The sequence below is a fragment of the Varanus komodoensis genome, unplaced genomic scaffold (genome assembly GCF_004798865.1).
Source record: "Varanus komodoensis strain SLA01 unplaced genomic scaffold, ASM479886v1 scaffold25, whole genome shotgun sequence".
NCBI classification, from domain to species: Eukaryota; Metazoa; Chordata; class Lepidosauria; order Squamata; family Varanidae; genus Varanus; species Varanus komodoensis.
Window position 1 is genome coordinate 6527943 of NW_025335661.1, and position 14199 is coordinate 6542141.

The 14199-nt window shown below is 42.5% G+C and overlaps 1 protein-coding gene across 1 annotated transcript; it reads left to right on the forward strand.

Moving 5' to 3' along the window:
* Positions 1-10171: 10171 nt before the first annotated feature.
* Positions 10172-13900, forward strand: KCNE4 (potassium voltage-gated channel subfamily E regulatory subunit 4; the record flags this gene model as incomplete). Its single annotated transcript, XM_044432741.1, has 2 exons — positions 10172-10211; positions 11256-13900. Coding segments are annotated over 2 exons (576 nt in total), but the record flags the coding sequence as incomplete, so codon positions are not given.
* Between the last annotated feature and the right edge of the window lie 299 nt (positions 13901-14199).

A 14199-nucleotide genomic window follows, 5' to 3' on the forward strand; every position in this document is an offset into this window, starting at 1 on the left:
AGCACACAATCGTCAGAAGAACAATCTGTACTGAAAGCCCTTGATGGCGGCTGTTCAGTGGTACCTGTGGAGGCCCACCAGTTCCCTGGACCCTTCTGATTTTTGTTTTATTTCTAAGATGTGTTAATCTTTTTTCTTTGTTTAATTTTTTTATTTAGGTTCAAAGAGTGGCTCTGCCTTATAATTAGGGTTTTGGGCAACTTACTCCTTGGGCAACGTCCTTCTTACTTTTCTTTTAGTTGCACCAGTTTCCTTTCTGGAAGTGGAGTGACTGAGCAGGTCCGCCATAAGGGCTGCTTAATGAATGGCAGCCCCTGCCCCCTTACAGCAGTTCTTCTGAGAGGGTGCCTGGAACAATCTCTCCAGGTTGAAAGTTGGGAGGGGGGTTAGTTCTCCCAGTGCTGGAATTCTGACATTGCAGAAGTAGGTTGGAAAAAGTACGGGGAAGGCAAACAAAAATGATCAGGGGGCTGGAGCTATGAGGGCTGTGAGAAGTGGTTGCAACATCTGGGACTGTTCAGCTTAGAAAAGAGGTGAGTAAGGTGTTTAAGAGAGGTGTTTAAAAGAATGCATGGTGTGGAGAAAGTGGAGATGGAGACCTTTTTCTCCGTCTGCCATAACCCAGGGCCATCCCGTGAAGCTGAATGGTGGGAAGTTTAGGACAGATAAAAGTACTTCCATAGTTAAACTATGGAATTCACTGCCATGGGACGAAGGGATGGCCACCAGTCTGGGTGGCTTGAAAGAGGGACTGGACCGCTTCATGAGGGAAGAGGCTATCAGTGGCTGCTAGACTTGCTGGCTGTGAGATACCTCCTTTAGCAGAGGTGACATGCCTGCGTAAACCAGTTGCTGAGGAGCTTAGGCAGGAGAAGGTCTTGCGAGGGGTCCTGTGGGCATCTGGTTTGCCACCGTGTCTACAGACTGCTGGACTAGATGGACATTTGGTCTGATCCGTCATGGCTCTTATGTTTTTGAGTGATGTAGAATTTCCTTCACATGGACCATCAGATTTTAGTTTTAGAATCTTAATTTATCCTGTTGATAGCATCTTTCAAATGGATTTCCAGGAAAGGGCTTATTTTTTTAATGGTGTTTCTAGAAGTAATTTGACATTAGAGGCCTCCACACATTTTCCCAAGCGATGTGTGAGGAATTTGCTTTGGGGCTGGGAATCCACTGGATTCCCCAGACTCTGGCCTGATTTCTTATGGCCATGGGTCTGACTTCTGGGTGTCTATAACCATCCAATTAAGAGTCAGTCTCCCCAAAGCTTTGTGTCTTGCAAGGTCCTTGTCCCACATCTGCCAAATTCATGTCTGCCCTTTAACTCCTTGTAAGAGTAAGGATACCCAACCATTTTGCCTCCATCCTTGCTTACTTCAAGATTCAAGCATGGGAAAAGTAATGTCTGAAATTGCCCTGAATGAAACTAAAGGAAATACTGCGTTCTTTTACACAAGGCTGTTAATCATTGCATCCCCTTTTGATTTCTTCTCAGAACTGAGGTCTGAGCTCTACACAAAGTGCTTTTCCTTTCCTTCTTTTCCAGTACATAACCTCTAGGTGGTACTGTGCCGTAGCAGAATAGGATAAACACACAAGAAGGAAAAGACCTTTTCTTTCACTTTCAGAAATAATACTGCATTTTTACTGCTCTAAATAAAGTGAGGGAGGAGGGAGGGAAATCTCTTAAACTCTCTGAAACTGGAGGATTACAACATTGTCTAAAGAATCTCTAGAAAACCACAGGTAAGGAATCACACATGTGTGATAAATGCCTCATGTAGAAAAGCTTATTAAGCCATATATTTTTGAGGAAGCTGTTTTATGTATGAATGTTAGAAGCAAATGAATAATTATATACAGACGTTGGTCTATGACCACATTATTACATTTTAAATAAAAGCCTTCTTAGGAAAAGATACTTTGCCCATTCCTCAATGCGGTGCCTTACAGACGTCATTAAACTCCAGCTCCTGTTGTTCCTGCCAGCATTGCTGGTCAATGGTCAAAGACGGTTGTAGCCCAACATAATCTGGAGGGCACCAGGTTGGGCACCTTATGACCCTCCAGATGTTTTGATCTACAGGTCCCAACAACTCTAACTAGATAGCCACAATTTGCTATCCCCCTGAGGTAAGGAAATACTAAATTAAAATAAAATACTTGGGTATAAATCCTATGACCAGTTAACTTAAAGAGTTCTCCTCTCCTTCCATCATGCAACTGTCTGTATTCCCAAAAGTCTCCCCAAGGGTGTGGGGAGCCCTCCAGGGCAATGTGAGGTGGGCTTTGGGGAATGACTTCTGGGGATGAGGAGAGTTCCCCTTGCCCAGTGTGGGCAGATCTTTTTTCTTTTTTTTTGGAGGGTGGGCTCAGGCAGCTGCATGGGAGATGGGAAACATTCTTTCCATGAACTGTCCCAGCATTTGGCTTTTCCTCTGTTTATCTGCATGTGGCTTTTTCACAGATTCCTCAAGGACCCTGCCTTTGAAAGTGGGGAAATCCTAACTCTTGCTGCGCCCTTGCCCTTTTCCTCTCTCTGCCCTTTCCTTTCATTCTGATCATAAACAGACTGCTTCAGGGAAGGATAACAGAGCCTGTATATGTGAAGTCCTGCTCAGTTATGTGCACAAGTTGTGGGGCCAATGGGAACTGAATAGGGACCAGCGTCTCATGGAGCAACCAAACCAGAGGGTTGATGTCATTAATCTTCTTTGACTCATTAGATAGAATCTGGCAGTTAAAACAGACCACAGGGAGAATGCTCTTTTCCAAAGGGTTAATGCTGCAGCAAGCTGAGTAATCATGTTTCCTTGGGAGAACATTTGCTTTAACTCAGGTTGGGTAGCAACAGTGTATGTTGTGAAATTTATTGTCTTCCTGGGAAGACTGTAGGATGAGAGGATGCATAGGTTTATCAGGGAGGGGAAAGTTGGTGAACAGGTGGATCCTCCTTGTGAGGGGTAGCAGAGGTTTGCTAGAGGTACTTTTTTGATGCAGAATTCTAATCTGGCTGGGCTTACCATAATGCAGCATGTGGCAGCTGCCTCAGGCAGCTAGATAGTTAATTATTCAAGATATTGTTATTGCATTTTTACCATCAGTTAGTGGGAGAAGTGCTTGTAGGATTTGCTGTCTGGGGTGCCAAGATAATTTGACTTGTCCTATGTGCCCTACGCTTTAATAGGGTGCAAAAGAGACATCAGGTGATGCTCAGCCTCGGGCAGCTAAATGTCTTTGACTAACCCAGGCTGTAATTCTAGGATCAAAATTCCTCTAGAACATTCAGTGCTATTTTTCCACATAATGAAGGGAAGCCAGACCATTTTTGGCTTACCCCAGTAATGTGTTCAGACTGAATGTTTACTTGTGTGTTCATTACTGTTGTATTTCACCTTTCCCCACTGGAAGCCCATGGCATCATGCATGGTCCTCCACATTCTCTTCATTTTATCCTCACAACAACCTTGTGAGGTAGCTTAGGATGAGAGTGGGTGATCACCCCAAAGTCACCCCATGAACTTCAGGGCTGAGTGGAGACTTGAATCTGAGTGCTCTGGCTGTATTCCAATACTCTGACCACTGCACCACATTGGACTGTGATTCCTGTGCATTGCGGTAGGTGCCAGGAATAATCCACTCTGCTCCCTAGCATACGAGTCAATGCAGTGCTGGACAACTTCTGGGGCACATGTGCTACAGGTCTGATCCAAACTATGAGGTTTCTCCGGTGAGAATTGTATTTGCACAATACTGTAGGAATAAAGAGTTACTGAGTGAAGATTTGATTTTAAAGAAGATATTGGACTGTGCAGAAATGGACTGACTGACTTTATCTCTTAAGGAAAAAGAAGATACATGTTACTATCAAACATGGGACTTTTTACCATTGGTTAGAGAAACTGAATCTCAACTAGGGCTGAAATACATAGTAATTGGAGAGAGAATAAGATTTTGAACTCAGTATGTTCAGCATTTTGAACTCAGTATGTTATGTTTGGAATAACTATCTGTTTAGAGTGTAGAAAACAATAAAAAATTCTTAAAACCAAACTCGGAGGTTGCTCCACAGCAATGTGCTACAGAATGAAGGCAGTCTTCACCAGGCTTGGGTTGGTAGCTTTGCATACTAAGGCAGACAGTAGCCCAGTAGCATGGGTGCGGGCAGTTGTGCCTGATAAGGAGGCAGGTAACATAAAACAGGGGTCATCCTTGATAAACAGAGGCAGCTGGAGTGGCTGTGGAAATAAAATTTCCCGGAATATTGAGAAATATCCATGCACAGGCTCTGTGAATCAGGTCTCCATCACAGTGCAGTCAGTTGCATAAATGTATGAGCCACATGGATATTGCTCAGCATTTCTTATTCATTTGTCCCATTTGTATCCCACACTTCTTCCTCTGGGAGTCCTCTGAGCAGTGTCTTATTCTCACAGCAACTCAGTGAGATAGGCCAGTTTGTGTGAAATCTTCTGTCCAAGGCCGTTCAGCAAATTTCTGAACCAAGTGAGGATTTGAATAAGGTTTTCAAATTCAAGGATATTCCCTATCCTAATTCAGTTGTTGTGCCATTACAGCTGGACCAATATTTTGCTTGCTTGCTTTCTGTGTCATAACATATCATGATATTATGAATGGAGAGGGGAACAGAAGGAAAGAGAGGAGTATTCCTAGGGGGTCTATAGCCACATTCATTATGCCAAAGTATTCTCAGCAAGCCTAAGTATACTCTTTTTTGCTTTACTCTGGTAACTACAAAAGCAATTGCGGCAGTCTCCTTGCCACCAAGGAAAGGAGTAACAGTGTTTACTTACTTTTTGACAGCAGTTTATTCAAATGATAGTAGTGTAGGGGGACTGAAATTGGATTTTCCTTGCTGTGGCAAATTTCTGTGAAGTTATAACATTCACTGAGTGAGGCAAAGTTTAGGTGGTTTATCAAAACATTTGCAAATCTGCACTGCTATCTGTGGGGGACATGAAAAGCCAGATATGATATAGTTAAGTCAACAGTAAAGGGAGTTTATGACGGTAAGGGGAGGGGGAAAATCCTACACACTCAGGCTTGGCAAAACAATGATGCCTTCAAATGTTATTATATCAAGTCCCAGTAGAGGTTAATCCAACATCAACAACTTCTGGGCTATTGTATGGGAATAAAGGGATAACAATCAACGTAGTCGAGAACAAAGCCATGCTGATGTTGAGCAATGGGAAGACCATGATTCCAGTCTGCATCTATATTAGAAAAGAGAAGAAAAAAGTAGAAGATGTGAATGTTTTTGATTCTACAAACATGCTTGCTTAACCTTTACAGAAAGAGTCAATATCAGGCTGGGAAATGTTCAGACTGTCATAGATGAGTCCACAAAATCCTAGTGAGAAGTTGAAATGACATTTGAGTAGGCATGGTTGAGCCAGGGCTACTTTCACATGTTGCCGTCTGAGGACTTCATTTGTTTTTGGAAATGTGAAATTTCAGAAAATAAAAGGGAAGGCAGAACTATGGCAAATAATGAGTAGTTAAATTTGTTCAGTGGGAAAATGAACATAAACATCTGCCAAATTGCCATCTAGATTTCACTTATGTTAAACTTTAATTTCTGAATGAATTCATTCCTTTAAGCAGTGGACAATGCAAATGATGAAACATAAGGAAGAAAAGAGAAAAGCAAAGCAGGAAAGAACTTATAACTGAGACAGTGAACCCCCCACGTTTCACTTGGTGGCCTCTTGGGTGGCTTCCTTGCTAGCTGTTTCATCTGGAATTGTCATTGTTTGTTCACTCACTTTCTTAGTGAAAATCCTGGCATTGTTACCAGTCTGTTGCATCTCAGTGTCTTCTTTGTTGTGTTCCCATTTTTTTTTCCAGGCACGATTTGGGGCAATTAACACCAAAAATCAAATATACTTGCCATGCTTAGTCTGCTCAGTGCTATTGAGGCTTTCCAGGGCCTTTGTACTTTCTATGGAAAGCTCCTCCGTTGTGCTTTTGGTGTTTTCTGTTATTTCCATGGTGTACAGCAGGAAGCTTATGAAGGATTAGCCTCTTGTACAGAGGGATGCTTGGGCAGGCTGCTTTAGGAATGGGACTCCATCAGCTCCCTGGACTCTGGCCTGTGTTCTTGTGGCTGTGGCTTGGTGCTGAGTAGCTCATGCAAGTACCCACCAGGAATCAAGACCACATGAACGTTGCATAGTGGCATCCCTCTTCTGTGTGCATGGATCGCAACCTTTGTACTGCAAGTGCCGTGGAAGAAGATTTCTGGTTGTTCTATGACTGCTTGCAGACCTCCTCTCAGTTTGGCTTGTTTCCCAAGTTGGGGCTGAGCATGTGAAGAAGTCTGAAGAACAGAAGAGAGCCAGATCCTGAGAGAATCATTGCAAACCTACCTGTGCGCAGCTCAATGAGAATACCCATCACTGTCTGAACTTGGCAGTTTATGGGTATCCCATGCAGCGTGGAGGACAGCAGAAGCGCTCTTTGTCTCCTTGGTATGCTTGCTGTGCGGTGCAGCTGGAGTGCTTTGGATGGAACGAGAAGGAGGCTGGGGCATTGTCTAGATACATCATATCCTGATGGCCCCAATCATTTTACCTTCTCAGCCCTTTCCGCTTCCCTGAACTTGCTTTCCTGATCTCAGAAAAGCAGCCAGCAGGACAGCATGGATCCCCAGCTCTGATATTGGAGGTCTTTCCAACCTCAGATCTGGGAAACCAAAGAATCCCATGGCTCCCTGGACACTGAGGGGGATCAGTGGGTGGATTTTTGCCTCAACCTGCCAGTTGGAGGGTCACATGGTTCCCATGGCCACACAGTTCCTGTGTTTCCTCATACCTCCTCCTGCTTTTGCCATGCATCCCAGCAGCCTGCTTGAGCAGAATCCCTTCTGTGCTGTCCAGCTACCTCTTCTTGATCGGTCCACTGAGGTTCTGAGGTTCTCCCTCTTCCCTCTCCTGAGTGTAGCTGCATCTTGGTAACACTTCCTAGGCACTTTAGCCCCCAAAGTGTTTTTGTATTAAAAGGAAATAAGCACTTTTGCTGCTATCCCCACCTTCTCTTTCCTTGCAGCCTCCCACTTTTTCTCTCTTCCAAGGGTAAACAGGATGACAGGCACATCACTCAGCCAAAAAGAACAAAGGGAGTGATGACGTGTGTTGTTTGGGAGCTGTGGATAGTAGAGATGCTTTGAGCAGCAGCTTCCATTGCTCTTCTTTCTACAGGATTCTGCTGTGATTCCTCACCACTGATGGCAAAATGGAGCTTCTGGGTCTGAACTCCAGGAGAAGTCACAGTGAAGCCTTAGCATCTCCCTGTGCAGTTGGGAAATCAAACATACTGTATTGAAACTCTGGCTGGGTTCTATGATACAACAGATCAGCAATGGTAAAAAATTCACCATGACGTCTTATGACATTTGAACCTGGCCACTGCCTATGGGCTGTGTAGGACCACTCTGCCCATTCAAATAGGCAGTCAATTACCTTTAGTATAAATTGCTGTTCCTGTGACAGGCCACCCAGAGTCTTCAATCTGTTCGCTTCTGGTTTTGGCAACACATAATAGCACTTCAGAAAGGCAAAATCTCTTCACAGTAAGGATTTTATTGCCCACTACAAAGAATTATTGCCAGTGCCTTAACTGTCCTTTTGAAAATGACTAATAATAAATAATGCAATTTATCTTTAGCCAACAATAATAGCCTATTTCTTCCTGGGCAAAGTGGGTCCAGATTATATTGAACAGGTAGCTCCCAGAAGAAGCTCCATTCCGAAGAATTAAGATGACGTGCCTGATGTACAATCTGTCAGCTTATAATGGATGCTTCATTATATCAGATGTAAGCCATTATTATAACCCAATAAAAAGATTGCAGCCAGTATGATCTAATGCTGAGGTCTGAATTTCAGAGAAGCTGTTGGGGGTCTCATTTCAGAAATGGTTGTGACTGAAGACAATCCCTCCCCCACCAGCATATTGTAGCTTAAAGCTCTTAATATTTGTTTATGCAGATATTCACTAAATTGCATTTTCTGAACATATACATGTGTTAAACTAGTCCTGCGGATAGTTCAGACACATTCATCCAAGTTTTCAGATCCTGTTTCAATTAAATCTTTATGGTTTTCCAGGAAAAGATTAAATTCATCTTGCCATGTATTAAACCAGGTGAACACATACACATACAGATTGACTGGAAAAGTTCATTTGGGTTGCCTTTTATATGCAAAGCTACATAACATCACAACTGTCTGTGTGGAGTTGTTCTATGAAAGGAGCTGCAGGCCAAAAAGACCTTACTTTAATTCCATATGGAGTAGCCACAAGTGTCCCTCCCCTCTTGTTTCCTACAGAATAGGCATAGGAGGTCCTGTCTGGATTTTGACTTTCCATCCTCTGCACAAGAGTTCCAGTGCAATTCAGATCAGTCCCTGCGCCCCGCAGCTACTCTACAACAAGAATGACACAAAAGAAGAGAAAAAGTTGCTGCTAGATGCATATCTAAAGTAATGTCTCTTTTGGCCCTGAGCCCAGTCAAGTGGCCAGAGAATGGTCAGTTGACCAGGGCCGCTTCCAGATGAAGATTTTCTGGTTCCGTCACCCTGTCTCATTCACAGCATTTTACGAGGGATAAAATGGATTACATCTTCCGTTTGTAATTCTCCCATGGGTTCTTACTGCTGTGTCTGTCTTTTTTCTTACCACAAAAAATCTGTTAAGGAAAGAAAAAAAAGACAGCTTTGCTCCCCAGTACCTTCTGATTGATCGTTTTGGACCCCTCCATCTGGAAGCACTCAGATAAGAGCACCGAAGTTGCATTGCTTTTTGTTACTGTTTCCAGAGACTAGCAGATTGAAAAACTAGCTTTCCGCATGATATTCACTGACTGTACACCATTTACAGTAGAATTGCTCCAGGAGGCAGCTTGTCCTAGATCAGAGCTCTGATTAAAAGCACAATTCAGTGCCCACTTACTGGAGACTGATGTACCATTGAAATCAGAAGGATTTGTATCACTTCACTTTGCTATTACTTCACATCCAGATGCAAAGGATTGCATCTTGCTGAAAAGAAGAAAGTTTGTGGAACAGGAGAGTGTCAAAGCTTTAACCCCCATGGCAGGTTTGGTCTACTTGTAGAAAGCAGCTGCACAATTGCAAGACTAGTCACAGTAGGGTGCTTCCTGGTTTTAAGCCCTCCCTTTTCCCAAACCTGATGCTCCCAGACAGTATGGACAACAACACTCATCATCTCCAGCCATTGGACATGATGGCCAGGGCAGATGAGGACAGCAGACTGGAGAAGGGCTACTCTAAATTACAGCACAATACAGCTCACCTACAGCTAGGGTGGTCACATGCACATAGGCAAAAGAGAAATGCACCACCAAGAAAGAGAACACAGATACGCATTAATTTGTATGTACTAATTTATTTGCAGAGGTGCAAATTTATGGGAAATTGTAGTTTAAATAGGAATGCAATGCATATCAGCATATGGAAGAGACTGTGTGCCTCTTCGATCTACATGAATAGGTACAAGGCCACTGTTCTTCCTTGTTATACTACTTTATCTTTAATTGTCACGGGCCAAAGAAACCTACAAGTACAGGATGCACTCTAACAGAAGTTGATCTTCTGACATGCCCTCAAACTGAGGACTGTCCCCTGTTCAGTAGCACACATGGCCACCCTACAGCCAAGACAACTGCAGAGTCAAAAAAGGCAAAACTTTGCACATAGCTATGAAAGCGGTTTCTTTTTTTCTTTTTTAACCCCTCTAATTACTCTTTGCTGTAGTGCCTGGTAAATCTTCATAAACCATTGGCAGAACTTGCCCCTGTATATACAAACTGCTTTCAGAACAAGTTGCATAATTTATCATCGGCGTGTATGTACTGGACAGTGGTATTCATGTCCAGACTCTCTGGCACTGGCTTTTGTTTAGGAAAGAGTAACTCAGCTTTCCCACCCTTCTTCCATTTACTGAGGTGTCAGGAATCCAAGCAGTTAAGCTGAGAGCCTTTCAGTTCATGGGCTGTCTTCAGCCACAAGCTATTGTAAACTTTGGGTCACGTGATGAAAGTTGGCTTCAGAGGCTATTAATTCCGGCAGCAGCCGGGGAAAGTTTCAGAACTCAGGAATCTGCCAGATGAAACTGTCTTCTTCGAGCACTGGAAAGCACAACTTTATTTGCAGACTCACGTAAGTTCTTTAAAGTTCTTCTTCACTTCACTGTGGTGGATATAATAATACATCATCAGAATTATGATATTTAATGCTTAGATTTTTGCTGTTCAAAACAATTTATACACTTTATCTTGGCAATTCATGAAAAGTTCCAGGAAGAGGAGCAAGTATTACAGAGCAGGGACTCAGGCTGCAAGGTTGTATCTTACCACTTTGGTGGGATTTGAACTCAGAATTTCCTTGTTCATATTCCTAGAGCACATTATATGGGAGCAAGGACACTTCGGGCTTGTGGAAACTTGAACCCTGAGATCCACTATAACTTCTGCCTTGAGCAACTGTTATAGTGTGAGGCAGGTGGGACTTTTTTTGGGCCATTGTCTTGTGTTATTCACCAAAATTTACTCATTTAATTTATTTATTTATTACATACATTTATACCCTGTCCTATTACTTCAATTTACAGGGGGTTCACCTGTAGATGTCTTCCCTTTGTATCCCTTCTTGCTGACCTGTAGTAAATCATCCAGAAATCTGTCCCCTAGATCCTTATCAACCTTCTGTCTAAGCTTGCTGCACCAGTAAGCTCGCACAGAATGGAAGAGATCCAGGAGATGTACATATTGTGAAGGGGGGAGGGGGTGCAGTTCAGTGGTGAAGTGCTTATTTCCCATGTAGATCGTTCCAGGTTCATTCCCTGGAGATTCACTGCCAATCATGTGGACAATCCTGAACTCTGAAAGATGCATGGTTTGACTTAGGTTTGATTTTCTATGTTCATTGAAACTAATCTCCAGTAAAACTCCCTCCTCCTATTCTATTAAAAGCACAATCTAATGCATGCTTAGACAGAAAGACCTGGTTCAGCCATGCTAGGAATTATAAGCCTTTTTTCTATCTAAGCATGCCTAGGATTGGGCCCTAAATTACTTAACTCTGTTAAAAGTATTAGCATCTCAAATGGAAAACAAGAATCTTTCATTCTCATTTAGGATTAATTTTTGCTTTCCAAGCTTTGCTTTCTGTTGTTTTCAACCTCAAAACTATTTCCTCTTCCAGGTTCTGACCTTCCAAGGAGAGCTTTGATGTTCATGATGGACCATCCCAACATGACCCAGTCCATACTTGCTGCTGAAAGCACTTCTCCTGCTGCTTCCACTCTTGAGAAGGGTGGAGGTAATGGAAATGAATATTTTTATATCCTGATTGTGATGTCCTTCTATGGAATCTTCCTAATGGGAATCATGTTGGGCTACATGAAGTCCAAGAGGAAAGAAAAGAAATCTAACTTGCTGCTCCTCTACAAAGATGAGGAACGGGAGTGGGGACAAGCTGTCAAGCCCCTGCCAACTGTCTCAGGACTGAGGTCTGTCCAGATTCCTATGATGCTGAGCATGCTGCAAGAAAGCATGGCCCCAGCTCTCTCTTGCACCCTCTGCTCCATGGAGGGCAACAGTGTGAGTGAGTCTTCCCTGTCCGATGTTCACCTCACCATTCAAGAGGAAGTGACTGATGCTGAAACAGAGGAATTTGCTGAAGCGGTTCTTCTTGACAGCAGTGATGGCTCTTCAGAAAGTATCCACCAGAATTCCTAGCATTTGCTAGCTTTGGAGACACAGCATCTCTTGAACAAGTAGAACCGAAGGCTAAAGTTTCTGCCTTCTGCCCTGATTCATCTACCACTAGGGAGGGAAGGGATGGCCATTATGTGACTGAAAGCAGGAATGAGAGGTAGCAAACACACGCAATGTACAAGAGAATGCCTTTGCTGTTAAGGACACAGGGGATATTTCTTCCCTGGCAAAATACATTGCATAGGCTTGGCAAATGGCTGGGAAGAAGTTGATCATCTATAAGCAACCACTTGTATTTTCACGGTCACTCTCATGGATTTGTGCTTATGAATATTTTACTCTACAAAACTGCAAAATTCATTGAGGAAAATGTCTGAGTCTAAAAGTGACTGGTAAAGACAAACTTTTCAATATAAATGTTGTCAGCAAGGGGAGAAAAAGGAAGATTTTTCTTCAATCAGTGGCTAACCTGGAACAACATACTTGCATGAAGTCTGAGTTCTCAGAGATGTACAGGGAAGCAGTGGTTCATGTGTATATCTGAGCAAACATTGCCTTTTTAGGGTAAGGATGATGTGAACAACAATGAAAGAAATAAGGTAAATGCATTATGTGATCACAATTCTTGGAGCTGCTCAACTGTCTTTCATTTTAATGATGTTAAAGGGAGGGGAACAAGCCAATGCAAAGGAGTAAAGCTCTCCAGCACCAGCTCCCCATGGCTTCTAATTCTGTGGAAGCAAATTAAGACCAGGATAGGTTTGGATCATTCATTTTGCATGTGATGCATTCATTTCTGTAGATTGACATGTTATAAAGAATATTTTTCTGCTTCATAGCTGACCACAAAGATATGTCCATTTAGACCACCAAACTGTGAATTAGAACGCAAACGATACTTAAGCTTCTAAATGAGCCTTTCCCAACCTGCCATCTTCCAGATACATTGGACCACAATTCCCATCAGTCATGCTTGGTGGGTATCATGGGACATGTAGTCCAACCTGCATGGTTCTCTTTAGAAAAGAAATTAAGATTTAAAGCAGCTTGTCTTTCTTTGTTTTCCACCAGCTCAGTGCCCCTTCTTCCCTGGTCCGGTAGCCCCTGGACATGGATTTGTTCTTCATCTGCCAATTCAAGTTCAATACTAAACTATCATTAGCCCAGAACATGGTTTGCAAATCCCTTTGGAAGTGTGATTTCTGCTGCTACTTTGCTGGCTGATTGCAAACCACAATTTTTCTGTGCAGATGCCATGCTAATCTATAGTCAAGTTTTTCTGATATGCAGTCTGGTATGACGCCTGAACTGAAAAGCATTAAGTGTATATTTCATCAATAAGTGTGCATGGTGCATTAAGCTACCACACAATTTTCACAAAGGCTCCAGTGCTGCACCAGAGGGTGATTACTTCCATCATGCATTATATTTGGCAATAGCATCAATGTTTGGGTTGGTCCTGTAAGCATGAGAACAGAAACATTGCCAAAAGCTTTGCTGGGTGTTCTGAGCTAAGTAGTTCAGGGACACACTCATTGTCTGGGAAAACAGAGCATGAAAAAGAAGTAGGCAGAAGCCCCACTTTTTCATTTCCATATTAAGGCCTCTACTCCAAATTCAGTGTGAATGGGGGTGCTTTAATGCTGTGCATGAAAAAAAATCATCACTCCGATGCTCTGTCACAGGGGAACATTTTGTTTATAGAGAGGGTCTGTTGTTCATTGACAACTGGCTGCGGAGCTCATTAAAGGCAATGGGAGCATTTCTATTGACTCTGCTGAGCAACCCATGAGCACAGACTTTATTACTATATTATTACTGGGTTACTTTATTCCAAGAGGAGCTGTTCTAAGTAAAAAAAAAAAAAAAGGCCAAATTACTTTGGCATTTTGCCTGGAATCACTTGAATTCTGAAACTTTCCAATGTGGACTGACATTTGAGTCACGTTTTCCGTTCCTTTATCCTAATTTCTTACATTCGAATGCATATCTTTGTGACTCTCTGCAGAAGAACATTGTATATATACTTTGATACCAAGTTGTATATATTTTATCTTATGTATTTAAGTTTAACTGTTTCTTTCTGATGACCCTAAGTTTTATTTAAATAAAGGGATCAAGTTTTGTGAATTTTATGTGTCATCTCTCTTGTTACTCCAAAGGGTGCCCTGCAGCTCCAAACACCCTGAATCAAATCTAATCTCTGCTGTGAACTCTGCCTGCCACTTTCTCTCTCTCAAACTCAGCCTTCTCACTATTAAGGTTTATCCTGGTTTACACATAATGGTGTCACATGGAATGGGTTGTTAAATCCTGGTTAGTTATGATGTGCAGACACAACCATGCTAACCATGGTTCATTAATCAAGAATAACTCAGAGAGAAACCCATGGTTTTGTTGTTGGGTTGTGAACTTTGGCTTGTTTAAAA